This window comes from Bidens hawaiensis, unplaced genomic scaffold, assembly GCF_021521415.1.
Source record: "Bidens hawaiensis isolate Kalapana, Puna unplaced genomic scaffold, B.hawaiensis_p1.1 tig00023035_1, whole genome shotgun sequence".
Taxonomy (NCBI): domain Eukaryota; kingdom Viridiplantae; phylum Streptophyta; class Magnoliopsida; order Asterales; family Asteraceae; genus Bidens; species Bidens hawaiensis.
The window spans coordinates 299192-320459 of NW_027493595.1; the positions used below are offsets into that span (position 1 = coordinate 299192).

Consider the following 21268-nt stretch of genomic DNA (forward strand, 5'->3'; position numbering starts at 1 on the left):
GTACTTCTCTTATGTGCTCGAGGCAAGACAGGCAACCCGCTTCGCTTCCTCAATTGCTCAAGGAAGAGTGAGTGGGAGAATTGAATCATAAGATACCGTACTTAAAAAGCTTATGATTTAATTTCGATTTTGTATGATGCCTAAAAACCAAATACCAAGTCGATTAGATATAATATATAAGGGGTGTATCTCGTTTTAATAATTATAGTATTGATGATTAGTTTTATGTAGAAACTGATATGACAAATTAAGCTTAAAGACTTCGTAAATAACAAATTAAGATGTGAACCCAACTTTACGATCATGAGGCATGGGTAACAACCATTGGGGGCAGTGGCTAAAAAGATGTTGAGCTGTCAAGCTAAATTTTTAATAGTTGAACACTTACACCCATATTTCATCAATTGTGGAGATCCAAAATCAAGTTCTTTATCTCATGTTAAACATTCAAGAGCGAGTGCACGCTCATATATGCTTAATATAGCTGCATTTTAACTCAAGCCGCAGCTCGAGTTGATAAAGATACAGATTTGCTCAGGCCGAAATGTTCAACTAGTGCTATCTTAAAGACCAGATGATTGAATGCATATGTAGATAAATATTCATACTTTATTTTAGCATTGACAAGTCATGTTCGATGTGTTCAAACAATATATTAAAAGTTCCAAATATAATTGAATGGCAACGAGTATCATATCATCAATTAGGCTTTATGTATCTGATCTTAGAGTGTGTTTATTAAGTTCTCATATCATATGTAATTCTGCCACAAACAAGTTTGTAGTTTCTGGCATTTTATCAACAAAAATTCTGAATTATAAAAAATATTTGTGTTTATTTTCAGTATGAGTATTTAACCCCTAGAGCTATGGTCTCCACTAAACTTTTGTATCGTGTTAAATATTTTCTTCTTTCATTTTCAATTTTCAAATCATCACAAATTGGCTTGTAACCGGAGGTGGACCATCCTGTCAAACCGATAACCAACTACACAATCAGTAACCGTCCCTATCTAAAATAGTGAACCAAAGCATATAGTTGAACCGCATTGCATTTCTTTTTAATTTCTACATAGAAACACGAAGTAGTTTCGGGTGAAAACAGATAAATTTACACAACTGCGTAAAAAAACAGGGGGGAGGGCCACCCTGGGCCCTCACTAACCTTCGCCGCTATATATATTTAGTTTTAATCTTCAAACTGATGTCATTCAAATTTAAAACCAATCTAACCAGTCCAATGGTCAACTCGACTAGAAATCTTGTTGTGAAAACATTAACTTTGAATACCAACTTTTATTTCACTTTAGACCTTGAAAACGTTAAATCGCCCATCTCTATTGCATATGCATATAAATAAATTTGTTAATGTCACACAAAAGTATTACACGTATAAAAAAGTATACATTGCACACATATACACGTCTCTTCAAAATTCGTTAGGAAGTATGTATTCCATATTTTCTTGTTATCTAGAACGTGTTTACTTAATAACTTAGTTCAAATCTTAATTAAAAATGAAATATATGTGGTAGAGAACTTAAGTTTTTACTCTTTTACATTAAAAAGTTAACGTTTGATTTGATATATAACTTAATGCATGTATTTGAACATTCAACATATATCCAGAGTGCTCCTCAGCCATACAAATTAAAGAAAAATAAATATAAAAAAAAGGAAGAAGAGAATTTCTTTTCAAGTCTTGTCGATCGTCTGTGATTTGAATCAAGATCTCCCCCTCTCAAACCCAGGTCGTTGTCCAATATTGATCCACGTTTCAACTTATTAGATTTTTAGCAAAATTATTAATTATTTTTCACGAAAGGCCTCGTTTTATAATTCACTTTAGACCACCAAAATTGTTGGACCGGCCCTATGTAAACTAGCAAAGTAATCTTGAAAAATGTACATAAATCATAAATAATAAACAAGCTTGAAACTATACTACATGAAAAAAAGGGAAAACTAACCTTATTATTCGTAATGGATTGATTAGTAACTTCTAAGTAGGGGTGTTCATCGAATAACTAATTTTCAGGTTAACCGAATCAAATAATCCGAATAATTTATTTTTTTGCTAGTATCCGTATTCGTATTCGAATAAAAGTTGAATTATTCGATTCGAATTCTTATTCGTAGTATATGGCTATATGCCATATTCGGAATTCGGTTTAATTCGTATTTGAAATTCGAATTCAAATCAAATACGAACCGAGTTCGAATAAATTCGATTTAATTCAAGTTCACTTATGCTTAAAATTTCAAAAAACAAAATCATAGTTGTAAAACACACAAATATTAGTTTAAAGTAACTACAAAACCATATGATAATAAGTTCAAAATTAAAATACAAATAGTATGAGATAAAAAATAATATCTGCTATTGGAGTTTAAATATTTTGTAATTGACACTTGTTATTTTTGGATTTGGCCCAAACAAAAAAAATACACACACATATATAAGTATTCATTTTGAATTCGAATTGAATCGAATAATAAATCATAAATTCGTATTCGGTTCGTATTTGATAATTATAATCGAATACGAATCAAATCGAATTTTGTATGATTCGAACTCAAATTAAACTCTGAACACCCCTACTTCCGAGTCAAGTGGGATTCGGTTTTAAACGGATTCAAAATCGAATGTCGAGCTAAATATTGAATATTGTCGATCGTATTGGGTAAGGATCGAACGAACATAACAGAAGTGAGCTCACAAGGAACCTGAAGGCCGATTGTTTTTTTATTTATATGTTTAAAATTCAGATTTTATTTAATTAATAATCAGGTTTTAAATGTTAGTTGGGTCATTTTTTTAAAGTAAATACCATTTTTCTTATTTATCTAGGCCACTCTCTTTATTAATTAACTAGCTTTTATCCTCCGTATTACGAGGTTTGTTATATAATTTTCGTTTCTAATCTTTATATATATTTTTTAGATTTTAATTTTATTTATTGTAAAAAAAAGTTAATAATAATATACTTAGGGTTTGATGAAGAAAGGGTTTCACAAATAAATGAATGTTATAACATGTTTAACAGCTATTTAGGTTTGGTGAGACCGATTATTTTTTTTACTTTAAAATTGTTTCTTAATTATAAATAATATCTTGTTTTAAAAAAAATTTGGTTATTAATTTTTAGTATATCCCTATTTTATAGGATTTTCAAATCAAATATTAGGTAGATTAATTTTTAATATAATGAGATATTATAACCTGTTTAAGGGATATCGGGGTTTGGTAAGACTCATACTAGTGAATTCGAATCAAATGTATGAGAAGGCTCCGTTTACAAATAAAGCAATCTAATGGCTTGAGATGAGGATGGGAGCAACCCGAGAGATTTTAAAGGTTTCATTTATATATATTTAAGATTTAAGATATGAGTCATTATACTAATGGGGTTGGTAGCCCATTAACAAAGACAAAGCCATTTAAAACATCAAGACGTTAGGAGGTTTTGGGTTCAAGTCTACTAAAAGACATAAATTTGTTGTTAAAAAATGGCGTCATTATCTATGTTTTAATTAATATATAATAATGATTTGGGCAATTAACTTAGCATTACTAGTTTTAGTAATTTCTTTAAAGATTCCATTAAAAAAAACTTTTATTAAAAGTTTCATAATTAGTGCGTTTAAAATTTTCGTGGGTTCAATTGCTGTAAAGGAGTGTGTTTGTATCATGTGCTCTAAATAAACCGCAAATAGATTGGAAATCCTGTCCAAAACCTCGTTTGGAAATCTCGTTAATAGAAACTAGTTCGTAACATGGTGTTAGTTGCAATTGTATATACTGCCAACAAGCTAGCAAGGCAATGGGTGATTTTATTTGATTTTATTGATACAAATATCAATAGTTTTGATACTAAAACGTTTAATATGCTAACAGCCCAGTTGACCAGGCAAAGGATGGGAAGACAAGGGGAGACCCTGGTTCGATCCCTGATGCCAACCGGGTTTTCCCTTATGCATAAAACCTGTCGTGCCTTCGGGCGGGGTGAGCGGGGGTTTTACCGGGAATGCCAAATGATCCTTAGGTTCCAGCGTGGGTCCCGATAATGTCAACCTAGTCTGGACCGAAGGTGATGGGGCCGTGAATACGGTCACGTTATCACTAAACTAAGAAAGTCGCCGTTTAAGAAAAAAACAGCCTAACATTAACAATAATAATAAACTTAACCGTTAAGCCTAAAAAAACACATTTGAACTTAAATGGAGGGTTTTGGATGAAATTCAAATGGTAACGTGAAGATCCATCATAAATATATCTCTATATAAGTTGGTGACCATCTACACATTTCAAATTAGATTTTGATTTGAATTTGCATAACCACAAACTTTCTAGAATTAGTCTTAAAACTTTTTTATATAATTAAGAAACAAATTATAGAAAAATATTATCTCTATTCATATGATACATAGTTTAATATAAATATATTATGACTAACTAGATTAGAGATTACAAAATGTTAAGTCAAATAACTATTGAATGGATCATGTAAAATAGACAGGATCATAGGGATGATAGGAGTCATCGAGTCAAATTGTCAAAACGACTACTCTTAAATGTCTCAAGTCATCTAAGCTTTTTCATTAAAGGCCTTTGATCCGGTGGTGTCAGTGTGCTAAAAGAATGTCTATTTTTAAGTAGTGACTGTTTAAGTCTCGTGATGGACAAATATGTGTAGATCTAATAGTACCAGTATAGAAAGTTTGAGTTAGTCATGATAAAAGTATTAATGTATTTTATAACATTATCATAGATACACAATAACAAATTAAAAAAATGTTTATTTTTTATTACACCGATTTAATACTTTTTAATTGTTATCACCCTACATTTAAGATGTTACATGTGCATAAAATTCATCAGACAATACATCATCGTTTGATCTTGTTGATGGTCGAAATGACACAAAACTTTATTCAAGCTACAAAGGCAAGTCTTAATCAAATTCTCCTTCTATATATTATATTGTTATTGACTTTTTTAAGAAGATTTGTTTTATTTAGTCTAATTTCAGGTATGTCATGGGACACTAATGGGGTGGTGGTCTATTGATAAATATAAAACCTTTAAACAACTATGTTTGGGATGGGTATGTTTTTGTTACCTAGTGTTGGAATTTCTACATGAAATATAGCCATTTTATTGCGGCGCGCCGAATTATGTAAAGTAAGTGCTAAGAAGGCAACTTGTGTTAATGTTTTTATTTTTATTTTTCTAATCATAGCTTAACGTGCCAAATAATTGATAAAAATTGCTCTTCCAATCAATTTTTTCATGTTAAAAGCAAAAGTATTTTTTTGCCAACATTTGGTAAAAAGAACATACACGAACAATATACTATTCAGTTGACATTAACATGGTTTGTTGGTTTTTAAAAGTAAACGTGATATATTTACTCGACTGATATAGTGATACGTCTGATAATGACGTCGTTGTTTAGTAACACGTAAGTTTTAAATGATAAATCCGTTTTTTTTACATGTTAAAAGCTAAAGTCACAGAATAAAAAAAGTTTTTTAATTAACCAATCAGATCCTTGGATGCCCCTATTTGAACAAGAGCACTTAATATATTTAATGTGTAGGAGATTTGAATTAGTTCATTCAAGAGTAAACATACGCCAGCTGCTTCTATTTGACCAATGCTAAATATGATGTAGTGATGTAATATTATGTTTTTTTATTGTAAAAGATTAATCAATTTATACCGTTAAGTATAAGAGTATTTGGAGTTTATAAACTCATAAACTTTTTTTATATTCACATATCATCATTTACTTCAGTTACGTTCTTCTTACCAATTGAATCTAAATTTTAATCGTTAATACTTAAAAGTCTTTTTCAAAGACAACTAAAATGGCATAAAGATTAAACTATATATATCTATACACACACACCGAAGTACTTCAATACATATGGCTTTGGTGTTATATTTACAAGCTACTAAGGTGAGATTATATTGTATAAAAGTTTCTTATCATACTAAGTCCACGTGGTGACATAATTATAAATATGAAACATAAATTACACAATCACGCAAACATACATAATTACGTCACTTATATGGTAATTATGCAATATAACATATATAATTATGTAACTTGTATAAATAACTACACAATCTAATTTCGCATGAATATAATCACGCACGTTATATGCACACCACATTTAGTGTTTTAAAAAAAAGTTGATTTTTTAAAGTATAGCAATAAAGTATTCAAATTAAAGAGAATAAAATGTTTGATTTTATATGTTAGTTTTTTTTATAAGAATATTATCCACATTTCAAAAAAAGTGGGAAAACTTCAAAAAAAATAAGAAATTGTGCATGATTTAAGTTTTTTAATTACAACTATATCAACGCATATTGGTTTTAAATTAAATCAATGACCCAAAATTCTACTTATATTATAAAAGAAGCATTGTATTTAAACCTTTTTTCTATATCTATATTCATTGATGTTCAAAATTAGCTTAAATGAATATGGTGAGATATTGTCATATTGAGCTAGAATTTATGCTTAAATTACTTGAACTCGATTGCTCTTGTTTTATTTTTATTTATTTATTTAACTTTAATAGTATTAAAAGAAATACAAATGGTAATTTTGTAACATATTTGAAATCTCCTTTTAATATATTTTAAACCACCAATAGTCCAATACACATTTCCAAGCTTCCCTCTTCCTAATGGTATTTAAACAAGCCAACGAGACAAACAAAACAAATCAAACTCAATGGATTCTTCTCTTTCACCGGAAACGGAGTTAACCAATTCCCTTCCTTTCAACGAAAACGATTCGCAAGAAATGCTTTTATTCGGCATCCTAACAAACGGCTCATTTTCGGACAAAGCCACCTCAATGCAAGCACCTGACAAAATCACCCAGTTTAGAGGCGTTAGGCGTCGGCCGTGGGGGAAGTATGCGGCCGAGATAAGGGATTCAATGAGGAATGGGGTGCGGGTGTGGTTGGGCACGTTTGATAGTGCGGAAGCAGCCGCTTTGGCTTATGATCAGGCTGCTTTATCCATGCGAGGCTCTTTGGCAATTTTGAACTTTCCTGTAGACCGAGTGAGGGAATCGTTGCGAGAGATGGCGGTGGAATGTGGTGGTTCGCCGGCATTGGAGGTGAAGAAGAGGCATTTGATGAGGAAGAGAGGTGGTGGTGGTGGTAAGAAGAGAAGAAGAGAGATGATGGGAGAAAAGAAGGTGGTGTTTGAGGATTTAGGAGTTGACTATTTGGAAGAATTGTTGACATTTTCAATTGAAAGTAAGAGTTAGCTTGTATTTTTTTTTTATAACACATGTATTTTCTTGTAAAAACATAAAAATTTTATCAAGAGTGGAAAACCTCGAATTTGTTAGGATAGTTGTCATAAACTTCTATCTGTGGTTAATTTCGCACTTTTATTCATATGTTAGCACGGGTATGATTAACATATATATATTGTTCTCAATAAACAAATAATTGTAAGTTTATAAATTTCATAAGTTGGTTACTATTTAAAGCTTCAAATGAGGTATACGAGGAACCAACTCCGTGATAGGTATGTACACCTTCGTCGACAGTGTTAGGAAGATGCTGAACAAACAGGCCATCGATACCCTTTGCCCTTTCTCATTCGCCACCACTCTTGCTATACACTTTTTCAGTTTATCATCTGAAACCTAACAATGGAAACTTGCCTATAACAGATCACCAATGTTGACCATTTGTCAATGTTGACCAAAAAGTCAATGGGTGTCAACGATGGGATTTTGGTACACGCAAGAGGCAAGATGAGGTCTACTGATAGTTATATTGGGTTGGGCCATTTGGGCTTGGAATAATCTTCTAAGTTACATAATGGGCTGCTCCCTTGTAAAATAAGAGCCTATGAGGTATATTTGGGCAGTTCAAATATTGAGTCATGGCCCATGGCTAGGATAAGTTATTATTGAACAGATCATAAGCCCAGGAAGATGTATTGGTATGAGATAAATTCTTGGTGGGACTGGGCCATGATAGTGCATGACTGTATGCCGTAAGTCATATCGGGCCAATGTCATATGCACTATTCATGGTAGTCGTTGCCCACTTGCCCGTTGGGTAATCGAAAAGCTCATGATGGTAAAATGTGTTGTATTTAATAGCATTTGGGCCAGATTATAATATGATAATATGAGTCCATATTCTGTTGGGCCAATATTAGCACTTACTATTAGAGGTGTTAAAAAAACCGGTTTGGGACCGGTTTTAGGCAAACCGAACCGAACCGGTTTGGGTTTAAAATAGGTTTCACCCAAACCGACCCACACCGCCAGTTTCAGGACCGGTTCCCCTTAAGATCTACCAAACCGGAACCGAATGGGTTTGAGGAAAACCGGTTTCACCCAAACCTACAGTTTCAGGACCGGTTCCCCTTAAGATCTACCAAACCGGTTTTAACACCGAACCGGTTTGAGGAAAACCGGTTAAACCGATTTTTAAACCGGACCGAACCGACGTGACCAGGGCGGCCTATGCTGCTTCTAAACCGGTTTATAAATCGAACCGGTTTGAGTTAAACCGGTTTTGACCTGCTGTTGACCAAACTGGTTCGGTTTGGGTTTAAAACCAGTTTTGTACACCTCTACTTGCTATTGGGATAAACAAGAGATGGACAAAAAAACCAACCCGGCCCAATAACAACCCAAAACTAGTTTGGGCCAAACCGGTTTCCAAACTGACCCAACCCGTAGGTTCATATAATGGTTCAGACTTCGAATAATCAAGACCCATTTTTTAATTTTTTTTCAAATGACCGAATCAGTTTGATAGGTTTGAACATTTTTCCTCATAAACCATTTTATAACACAAACTAGTTTGAACTAAACGGTTTTTATAAGCAATTGACTAAACTGGTTTGGTTTATAATTCGAACCAGCTTGTACTCTCAAACCGGTTTTGTACACCTCGAGGATAACCTAACGTTATGATGACAAAATACAAAAACATATTTACCCATTCCAAAATGTCTTCTTTAGCTAGAAAGATTTATACTATCTTCTCCCACCAAAGGTTTATAGAACTTGTTTGTATCACTAAAGTACTAGACCAAATGCTATAGGGTCAAAATTCCTCGCTGACCATATATTAATATTGATTATCAATGTAAGCATGGGTGTGATTAACATATATATAGTTTTCCATATACAAGTAATATAAGCTTGTACATAACTACATATATAAACTTTTGTAGACATAATAAACATATAATTATAAGCTTGTACATATCTAAACTTGTGTAGACATTAAAGCTTAAAATGAAGTAAACGGGGAACACCATTAAGACCCTTAGAGAAGGAATACCGCATGTAGTCATGAGCGGTGGTCTCCCTGTACCTCGCTGGGTTCTCATCAGAAACCAACTCCTTGATCGGTCCGTAAACCTTTGTCGACGCCGCTAGGGAGGTGCTGAAAAAACACGCCACGGACACCCTCGGCCCTTTCACGTTTGCTAACACTCTGTGCTCCACACTTTTCAACTTGTCATTCGTGATCATCTGAAACCTAACAAAATTTTAGACTATAGTTCTGAATTTCAAAAAAAATCAAGATCCAATGATTATGACCTTTAGATATTGTACTATTTTATTGAATGAAATTAATCAGTTCAGGATTTTACACAGGGTCTCTTTGAGAATCGTGAAAAATTATTTTGCCGAAGGTGAAATTTTTTTGGGTCTTATTGAGTTGAGTAATTGGGTTTAAACATTAAGAGGTGTTTGGGATTACATATTTTTGCCTTTTTATGACTTGTAACTTATTAAAAAGTTAAAAAAAGCGTTTAGGTTTGCTTAATATGTGAGAGGAAAAGTTATAAGTCACAAGGTTGTAACTTATGGCTTTTCCATAAGTCATAAGGAGGTAAAAATAAGGAATCCCAAACACTTCCTAAGAATACTTTTTTTTTCCAAAAAAATATATATAATCAATATTAAAAAATAAATAAATCGGGCCTATCAGGGTATCGGGCCGGGGTCCGTCGACCTCCCGGCCCTGCCTCATAGTTGGCCTTGATTTATCATCTTACAAAACTTGCCTGTAAGAGATCACCGATATTGATCACAAGAGCACCAGGAGTTGGTGGAACATCAATCCACTGATTTTGATGAAGTATTTGCAGCCCTCCAATTTGGTCTTGTAGAAGGACCGTGAGAAAACCGGCGTCGGTGTGTTTGGTTGTGCCCATGGTTAAATCTGGTTGGGGACATGCAGGATAACAATGGCCTAAGAACGCCAGCCCCTTGTCACAGCCCATATCTCCTAAGTAATCTTGTTTCAGACCTAAGCCCTCCGAGATCAATCCAAATAGTAAGCCGCCTAGTTTCAACACATGATTCGAGTACTCGATTTGAATGTCTCTGCAAACCTCTGGCAATTCTTCTGGAGGCGGAGGTGAGGGCGCCATGAACGAAAGAAATGTGTCTCTCCAGTTGGCAGCAGGGGAAGTATACAGATCGAAATTACTATTATACACCACTGTTTTGGTATTATCTCTCGTGTAAAACCTTTTCTTTATTTCCAAGTCTTGTTCGTGAAATCTACGAACTCCTTGAAGCATCTCATGCATCACAGTCACCGGGATTCCATGATTCACTATTTGAAAAAACCCGAGGTTTTCCGAGGCTGCACGGATGTTATCCACCGTTGATGCTCTATCGGTGGATGCAAGGTCTATGACTGGAAAGTCGAAAAGAGTGGAAGATTTGGGAATCGTTTCTGGTTGATTGATGAAGATGCGAGGGACTTGTTGAATACCGGCATTGACGAGGCCTTGGACGCCTGATTTTGTTTCGTCGAAAGCTTTCAGTTCGGCTGCTCGATCATGGGGTACTGTGGTTGTCACCATGTTTGTGAATTGTGTCATGTTACTATGCAAAGATTTTTTCTATAAATGGATGTACGCAGTCAACTATTTTGACTTTATCCGTTAAGGACCAAAAATATCAAAGTATCAAACCATGGCCCAAACATATCCGGCTGTGATTTCTATATATTATTTCAAAATATCTATGATTAGTCATAACTCATAACACAAAGTTTGTCTTCAAATTATCCAAAATTTTCCATGAACCTAGTGGCGACGTTTGCACGAAAACATCCCGATAGGATCTCGATACCTATAGATGAAAATGGCTAAATTTACACGAGCAAAATTAAAAAAAAAAAAAGAAAAAGGAGGGGGGTTTCAATGCTTTGATTCAAAAGTAATGACAAAATCTTTATTTGTTTTATACTTGCTCATTGATTCTTCGTTTAGACTATTTACATTCGATTATCAAGTAATATCCAAGTAATATCATCACGCAAACATGTTTATAGCAGCAATACTATATTCCTCTTCACACTCATATAGTCCTAATAAGGGGTGTTCACGGTTCGGTTGAAAATCGTAAAACCGGTCATCGGTTCGGTTTTACGGTTGTTTTTTTAAGTTTCGGCCGGTCGGTGTCAATAATTTCAAACCGTAGCAAACGGTTTGATTTACGGTTTGTATAAAAAATCAATGTATGAAACCAGACTGGACCGACCGTATAATTTAATTATATCTAATTTTATATGTATCGATATGCGGAGTAAAGTTAAAATACAAAGGACAACAAAAATGAGATGAGTGAGAAAGAATCTAATCCATTGATCTTATATTTGAATGGTAGAGATTAATTTAAGTAAATAAATTAATGAGTATGGCATAAAGGTAATAACCCATTTTTGTTGACTTTCTCTTTCCACATGCAAGGCACATGCCAATTCTCCATATTTTAAAACGTCCATAACTTGTTCATGCGACATTATTTTTTTTTTTTAAATTTCACCATAATAACAAGTGTTTTTTTATCTTTAATATGAGTATTATATTGTTATATAAAAATAAAAAACATAGTGGGTTTTCATATTTTGTCATTGGTTGTTCATTATGATTTTTAATTGGGTTTTTCTATGCATTGTGTTATAGATTTTGGTCATTGTGCTATCAATTGATACTCATATTAAAGATAACAATTAAAACAAAGATTACGTTGATGGTTGGGTAAAAGTTAGTTATTATTATATATTAATTAGTTATATTTAGGTAAATAAATGAATGAACATTGGTACTTCAAGCATTGTTTACGTGTTTCAGGATATTGGAAGCTTTGGAGCTTAACGAGGATATTTACGGGCTTGGACTGAAGATCGAGAGGTGAAAGATTGGAAGTGCACGCATCACGAGGCAGTCAAGAAAAGAAAATAAAAAATTCTGAAAAGTTACATCTTCGCGATACGCGAAGATGCAAAGAAGGACAACTTCGCGATACACGAAGTTGCAGAAAATCGGCCGCGACTATTTTGTCCTTCCCGATACACGAAGAGCAAGCCAGGACATCTTCGCGATACGCGAAGATGCTTAAGTCGGCCAAAATTTTAGGTTTGCCTTATATAAACCCCCTTAACCTCCCCATTCGGCTAATATCGACTTCAAGAGGCAGAAGAGCTGTGCTAAGACGATTCCAGCCATCCCGATGCTTTCGGTTCATCTCGGATTTGCATGTTCATCAAAGATAAGTGTTTTGACATTATGATCATGTTCGGCTAAGTCCTTTGTTCATTCTAGGTTAGGGTTTTGTGTAATTCATCTCAAGACCAGATTTGCTATGCTTAAAGTTATGAACTTGATTTGAGTTATTGCTTTCAACTTGTTTAATTGATTACTTGGTTGTTTAAACAATTTATATTTGCGATTATTGATTAGTGCATCACTTGTTTGGTTTTGTTCATCAACGCTTAGGGTTAGGCTCTTGTGTCATATCATCGGTTCATGCTACTTAGTTAGTTGTCATAAAACATAAATTGGTAATTGTGTAGATCGAGTTCAATTGTGTCAACAATCTGGTTAGGGTATCGTTTGTCATCACAATCAAACTACTAGGTCTAGTAATTACTGCGCAATCAAGACAAGTAAATATGTGATTAAGTTGAATGTCACATTACCCGAACCTAGAATGAATATTTTAATTAATATTGTTTACAAATCTTTTTAAGTAACAATTAGTTTTAATTAAATATTTTTCTAAAACCCGCTTGACATCGTCTGTCCACTTTAGTTAATAATTAATTAGTTAAAAATAGAAACTTGCACTTTCCTTGAGTCCCTGTGAAGACGACCTTACTTACCCGTACTAGTTTATAGGTATTTAAGTCTTTAATTAATTGGTTTTGAGTAGACCGCGACAACCTACGTCATACGTCATTGTGTCTTTTTGTTTGTCATTGTGTCTTTGTGTTCATCATTTGTCTTTCTACTTATCATTATGTTTTAGTCATTGTGTATTACGTTCATGTCATTGCGTAATATATAGTTTCCATTGTGTTTTATATTTCAGATCATTGTGTTATATGTATTCACCATTGTGCTTTACGTTTCAGGTCATTGTGTTATATATTCATCATTGTGTTTTACGTTTCATGTAATTGTGTAATATGTATTCATCATTGTGTTTTATGTATTTGATAATTTGTTGTTATTTTATCATTATATTTACGTATTATTATTACACAACCGTATTATTAGCATTTAAAAAAACACGATGATGATTTGAAAGACACAATGACAAAAAAAACACAATGACAAACAGAAAAGACACAATGACGTAATTTTTTTTAATTTTTATTGTAAGGCCCCGAACCCGGTGACCCTACTTTAGCGTCGGATTTACTCATAAACACAGTTCTTCAAATCAGAGTTTATTAAAACTTTTCGCGGAATATAAAACATCAATCATTTGTTACAAAACATTAAATCTTTTCTTTGATACCATAACACAAAACTTTATATTTAAAACATCTTTACTTCTTTCTTCAGATGCCAGCCGTTCAATCCATGCCGTGTGTCATCCTCATGCTAACTCTATAATCAGCTCACCTTCGTGCATACTAAAAGTCAGCTACGCTGAGTAAGTTCTAGTTAATCGAACGCCATACAATACATACACATACATACATATCTATACTTCACTAGTTACCCTTCTATTCTACATACATACTCGCTACCATACATACATACATATCTACAATCACTAACCTCAGTCTACCGAGAGTACGTTCATAGTTCACCGTCTATACCTGTACTCAAGGTCGTGAACACGTACAAGGTTCGCAGTCCTTACCTATGTTCACCATTTATGGTACGTACAAGGATCGCGGTCCTTCCCTATACCATAGTACATCCACAACACGTACAAGGTTCGCAGTCCTTCCCTATGTTGCAACCTAATTCATAGCACGTACGAGGTTCGCAGTCCTCCCCTATGCTACAAAATCAGCACGTATAAGGTTCACAGTCCTTTCCTATGCTGAAATACATCCACAACACATACAAGGTTCGCAGTCCTTCCCTATGTTGCAACCTAATTCATAGCACGTACGAGGTTCGCAGTCCTCCCCTATGCTACAAAATCAGCACGTATAAGGTCCACAGTCCTTTCCTATGCTGAAATACATCCACAACACGTACAAGGTTCGCAATCCTTCCCTATGTTGCAACCTAATTCATAGCACGTACGAGGTTCGCAGTCCTCCCCTATGCTACAAATACAGCACGTATAAGGTTCACAGTCCTTTCCTATGCTGACGCCTATCTACATTACGTATAAGGTTCGCAGTCCTTATCTACGTTTACATATATCATCTACTTCACGTATAAGGCTCGCAGTCCTTAACTACGCCATCACCAGCCGAGTCTATGTCCGACAGAAGCTAGAGAGATTTGCCATCCTAACTTACTATGTCGAACGTAGAACTCACATGCCATTCGTGTACCTATATACACATACTTACATTATAACATAAGAACACTCTAGGCATTCTTTACCTCATTCATTTAACAACCATACCCCTTGTCGTTACGTGCAATATCCGAAGATCGTTCACGCCCCGACAAGTATTCATTTGAAATATTCATACATCTTCGATATATAATATTCGTACCTTTATTTTTAACCTGACAGTACGCGCAATATCCGAAGATCGTTCGCGTACCGACAAACAATCATTCATATCTATCACACATATCACATATGACATACACTTATCACTTAGGATAAATGTATTAACAACACATCGAGTATGCACACAGCCCCGAAAACATAACAAGGAATGGGGCTAGAAACTCACCTGAACACGGTTACGTTCACCGTTAATCGTAATCCCTTTCTTCAGCTGTGCACGGCTGACTGTATAACAAGTACACGTATCAAACAACTATCACTACTCATATCATTTTTCCAGTCTTAACTACTACCCACAACGAACGGGGGTCCGGGGGCAGCGCCCCTGGCAGCGGGGTCTAGGGGCGGCAGCCCCTAGCAGGGTCCAAGAGGCAGAGCCCCTAGCTGGGGTCGAGCTGCCAGGTCAGTTTGGAAAAATTTTATTTACATTAACTGTCTTAACACATTTTTCATTAGGTTTTTAATTTATTTTCTAAGCGAACTTAACTTTTGGCGAAGTTAAACCTTAAGCGAACTTAGCTTTAGGCGAAGTTAAACCTTAGGCGAACTTAGCTTTAGGCGAAGTTAAACCTTAGGCGAACTTAGCTTTAGGCGAAGTTCATCAGGCGAACTTAGCTTGCAGGCGAAGTTCATCAGGCGAACTTAGCTTGCAGGCGAAGTTGTCGTCTGCAGTTTCTGTTCGCTCTTAAATCCTTCGTTCCTTAACCAAATAACTCGATTTAGGTACCCATGGAATCGTCTGACGAGCGCCTTCAAACCCCAACTATCAAATCGACCTAACATCGATGTTTAGAGGGTGCGATTTAGGCATATAGGTTACGGGTCCTTTTTATCAATCGATTAACCCATCAAATCATAACCATTTTCCGTAAGTTTAGCTTTGTTGGATTCGTTTTTACCATACAAACTCAGATCTACCATTTCTCAAATCAAACCGAACCTATACGAACGATTTCTAACCATAAACGTACCTTGAACGAGTCGAACTTACGAACAAGAGCTGGTCTTGATGCTTTGGTTCGTCATGACGATCTAGCACCAACTAACGTTTACTCTCTCTTGGATCCTGCTCGTTTATGGTGTGTGTGTTTTGAATGTGTAGAGATTAGAATGGGAAGAGATGAGGTTTAGGGTTTTATGGTGGTTTAGGGGATATTTATATCCCTTAAAGCCCATGGACCTAAGGCCCATTCTCATTTAACCCATCTCAATTAATCTAACACTAGCCCGACTCATACCAACTCCTACTCTATTATTTATTTCCCGAACCCGAGTCAACTTTCCCTCTATTATTAAGTAATATAATTAATATCATTTTGAAAATTTCGGGATGTTACATTCATATAACAAAGTCATACTCATATTAAAGATAAAAAAACGCTAATGTTGCATGAAAAAGTTATGAACGTTTTAAAATAATAAGGGAATTGACATGTGACTTGCATGTGAAGAGAGAAAATATATACTATTACTTTTATACCCTTTTACCTTTGGTCCCCACTTGACACATATTAATCAACTATGGTTTCTTACACTTCTCATTTTTATTGGCATTTGTAGAATAACTCAATCCTCGATATGCGTTAAATAAACTGATGGTGTAATATTGTAATATATTTTAAAATATTAATATTAATAACTAAATAGTAATTGAAAAATGGCTGAGCCCAAATTCCAAACACAGTAATACATCAGCCTTTAGATTTTTTTCAAAAAATATTAAACCCTAAATCAATATATATTTTATGATCTAGACATAAATGTAATTAAATAAGTTAAACTTTTGCAAATTATTTAAAGACCAACATGTTCAAACCATGAAACCAAACCGTAACTAACAGTTTGGTTCGGTTTGGTTTAAAAGTTCAACGGTTTGGTTTAGGTTTACAAGAGTTAAAAATCGTTAGTAACGGTTTGATTCGCGGTTTGACCTAAAAACGAGAAAATTGGACCGTGAACACCCATAAGTCATATCCCAATGTTTTGGATTTGTTATTAAATATTTTGAACCTTGTTTGTAATTTTAGTGTTACTTTATAACCTTGATGATCTAACAAACATTATTAGTCATTTTCAATGTGGTGTAGTGGTAAGAAACTTGTGTTTCTCAATGGAGACCTAAGTTCAAACCCCACTAACAACACCTTGGAGAGGGCATGGGTGGCTCAATGAAGAAAGACTGGGATCTTTGTGATCACCAATTCGATCATGAGGGCGTCCGGGTTTTACCACCAGTGGGCCTTCGGGTGGGTGGGTGGGTTTTTTTTGGAATTGGAGATAACGGTATTAGGTAATCGTGGGCTCACCAATAACGATTTAGTTGCTTTTTCTATTTATGAATTAGGGTTTATGCTTGTCAATGGGTCGGGTTTTGATCTGGTATGCATTAGATAATTAGTTCATTAGTTGTATTGTATCAAAACAAACCAGGCCCATTAATAGTATGTCCAGTGTCATGAACAAGATGGTAAAAATGACTAGTACTATGAAACAAACAAGGTCCACATGGATTTATCAATTATTAAACTGTGATTGAGAGCCAATCTACTAGAGCAACTAATTAATTAAGTTGTATTAATATTATATTTTTTTCAACTTCTTTTGGAACCACCCCATGCGGGGGCCATGCATAACCCGAGTGAGTTTTTATGAGACGGAATGTCGACCGCCTATACTGATTTTGACGGTCTAGCTGACTCATCTAGGAGCACCATTAAGGAGGAAACCCACCACTGTGGAAAAACCCATTTGAGTTAGGTTTTGAACCTAAGACCATAAGATTTCAAGCCTTAACCATCACTAGTGACGGATCCAAGATTTTTTTTTACAGGGGTCAAAAATTTTTAAGTATTGGTTGTCTATCGCTATATAGTAAAATTTTTTGGTTTCGAGTCGGGTCAGGTCGCATAATAAAAGGATAAAACTAAATTAAATTACAAATAAACCATGTTTGTATATATAATAGTAGTTTCAGGATCAAATACATTTTATTCTTAACATGAAAACAATGAGAACCAATTTGTTGCTATTATTAAGTTTGTTTTTATAATTGTTGTTATTTTTTGTTCGTATTTGCTGATTTCCATTATGAGACACTATAAGTATTTGTTGATTTACATTTTGTTGTTATTATTAGATTGTTTTCTTAGGTTGTTATAAGTATTTGTTGTTATTATTTTGTTGCTGATTTTGATTCTTATATTGTTATTATTAGGTTTTTTTTATTTTTATTTTTAGTTTATTTTATTTTTTTGTTATTATAAAACATTGCTTGTGTAGATTGGTATTATAGTTGGTATTGTTTCTTATGTTCTTATTTTTCGATAGATTGATATTGTTTCCTATGTTTCTATGTTACAATTATTTTGTACATGAACCCTCCGCTATAAAAGTATACATTTAGGGTATGTTTGGTTGGAGGTAATAGAATGAAGAGGGAATGAAAAGAGAGAATGAATGGAATGAAAATGGGAATGAAATGGATCATTACCATTCCTTTGTCTTGTTAGTTTAACCTACAGGAATGAAATGAATTATTACTCATGTTGTTTGGTATCTAAAAAAATATATTGGCGACGGTGGTGATGGTGGCGGTGCCGACGGTGGTGGAGGCGGTCAGGCGGCAGGGGCGATGGTTGTGGTGGTGGTGGGGGTTGGTGGGGTGGTCAAGCATTGGTAGTGATGGCGATAGTAGGCTGGCGGAAACGGTGGCGCCGGTCAGGTGATGGTGGCGGTGATGACCAAAAGGATGCGATGACAATGGTTGCGGTGGTTACTGCAACGATGGTGGCGGCGGCGGTGGTAACGCTGGTTGTAAGGTGGTGGCGGCTGCGATGGTGGCGGCGGTAGCACTAGTGGTAAGGTGGTGGTGGTGGCGATGGTAGTAGTGGTTGTTGTTGTTAAGTGGTGATGTTGTTGAGAAAGTAGGGTGAAGGAGGAATGAAATGAAAAAAAAAAGGGTAGGAAGGAATGGTTTTGATGGAATGTGATTCCATGTGTTATGGATGATTCCAATCCATTGAGCAACCAAACATTACTTTTTTCATTCCCACACAATAAATCATTCCATTCCCCTTATCATTGTTGCATAACAAACGCTACCTTATATATGGATGAAATGTAATGCGTTTATAAAAATAATTAAAATGAAACAAAGAAAAAATTATAACTATTTAATAAGCAAAACATCATACATTAAAAGATATAATATAAAAACCAAATGAAAGTAAAATCTCGACATATTCTAAATTAAACAAACCAACAAAGAAAATATACATAATTTACTTTTGTATGTTTTATAACATCATTTTTAAATGGAGATGGATTAAATTATTAAATTATTTCCACGGTTCAGCTTGTCTTGATCAGAAATGTTGCTCCTCTTTTATAATTTTGGTTCCCAAATGTCGAGACCCGATTTCTTTGCAGGACTTTAGGCCAGTTAACTAAATGGGAGCTATATCAAAGACAATATCTAAAGTTCTTGCAAATCGCTTAATGGGTGTCCTGAAATCTGTGATTTCAAATTCTCAGTCAGCTTTTTTAAGTGACAGATCGATTTTGGACGGTCCACTCATCATAAATGAGATTATAACCTGGTGGAGGAAAAAGAGAAAAGCTGGGTTTTTATTTAAGGTTGATTTTGAAAAGGCGTACGATCATCTAAATTGGACGTTCTTGGATAGCATTATGGAAAACAAGGGGTTTCCAACAGTGTGGAGAAGATGGATTAATGGAGTTGTGTCTTCTGCTCGATCTTCTGTTTTAATAAACGGTTCTCCTACTTTTGAATTCAAATGTTTTAGAGGCTTACAACAAGGTGACCCGATTTTACCCTTTTTGTTCATTCTAGCAATGAAGGCTTTTTCGGTTAGCAATGGAGAGCTTGGAACAAGCGAATTTTTGAGAACAAACGACCCATCAAAATCAACAACATACTTGGAGATATCAAGGTGTTAAGTTTTCTGTGGATTAAACATAGATCTAAATGTTTAGATATAGATTGAAATAGATGGAAAGGGTTGTTTTTGTAACTTGTATTGTTCGTTGTTTGCGCGGCTTCCGCTAGCTTCTCGTTAGGAGAGGTTCTGTGTTGTTCTTTTAACGAAGTTTGCAGTTAAAAAAAAATGGAGATGCTGAAGTCCACATGTGTCAGGTACTTCTTCCAATGTTTAATAAAAAAAATAATAGTGGTAAGAGAGAGAAACTTTATCTTCTTTCTTTTTCAAAGCATATAACTAGTTCTCAACTTCGTATTCTCCGATTGCTCTTGCCGGAACCTTTTTTTTCCCAGTAATCCTTTTTTTCCTCCATTTTCATTATCTCATAGGGGTCGGTATTGAAATTTTACAGAGGTCTATCGGGATTTTATCTTAGATATGACACTAATTATTTTTTTTTTCACATGGTCGGCCAACCCTCTACGGCAAAGCATAGGTCCGCCCCTGACCATCACTCCCAAGCAATTAAGCCGGAAGGCCAATTGCTGTATTATTATTGTTAATAAAATAAATCCTAAACTAGTTACTTCTATTTTCTTATGAATCCTGATAATACTGATAATACTGGTATGCTAGGTTTTATAAAACAAGAAGGTGACCTGGTCTATTTAAGCGTGAAGCACAAAAGCGCAAGCCTTTCGTATGCGAGGCGCAATGTGCTTACACATATTTTCTATACATTCTATAGGCTTTTAGCATCTCCTATTCAACATTCAGCTTAAAATAAGCTTTATATAAAACTGGTCATAACCAGAATTGAAGGTTCATTTTTCAAGCTTAATTTCTATGAAAAATTGCGCCCATGTGCAACAATATGTCCTTTTTTAATAATGCAGCTTCCACTTGTTTTTTGTTTTGTTAAAGTTTTTTGTACACATCCTTCAAATCCGGTGGCTCCAGGATAAGGAGGCTAGGCTGGCCGCCCATCTTTTTCATTACTATGCTTAGATCTTTAATAAAATGCTACAATTTCTATTATTATTACTATATAACAAATACAAAGTTTGGTGCCGTCAAGTGGCCCAATGACCCGCAGAATTTGTTTTTGTTTCTATAGTTCAGTCATGGCAACGAACGTAACGCCGAAGGTCAATTTTTTGTGTTTTTTTTGTTTTAGTTCCAGGATCGACAACGGTCGGCTTTTACCAATTCTCGAGTTTTACCTACTGACGACACCCTATTGGTCCTCCTCAACCTTTATGTTTTTTTGTTTTATATTTAGTTTTAATTCGGGTGC

At 34.7% G+C, this 21268-nt stretch overlaps 1 protein-coding gene and 1 pseudogene across 1 annotated transcript; one reads left to right on the plus strand and one right to left on the minus strand.

The window, feature by feature from the left end:
• Window positions 1-5441: 5441 nt before the first annotated feature.
• Window positions 5442-7300, plus strand: LOC143566675 (ethylene-response factor C3 pseudogene; annotated as a pseudogene).
• A 1863-nt stretch (window positions 7301-9163) lies between these two features.
• LOC143566652 (1-aminocyclopropane-1-carboxylate oxidase homolog 1-like) lies at window positions 9164-10918 on the minus strand. The gene is made up of 2 exons (XM_077053292.1): window positions 10084-10918; window positions 9164-9544 (listed from the first exon to the last, which is right to left on the minus strand). Exons 1-2 carry the CDS (start codon window positions 10909-10911, stop codon window positions 9293-9295), a joined length of 1080 nt encoding a protein of 359 aa, XP_076909407.1. The 5' UTR covers window positions 10912-10918; the 3' UTR covers window positions 9164-9292.
• Window positions 10919-21268: the final 10350 nt, after the last annotated feature.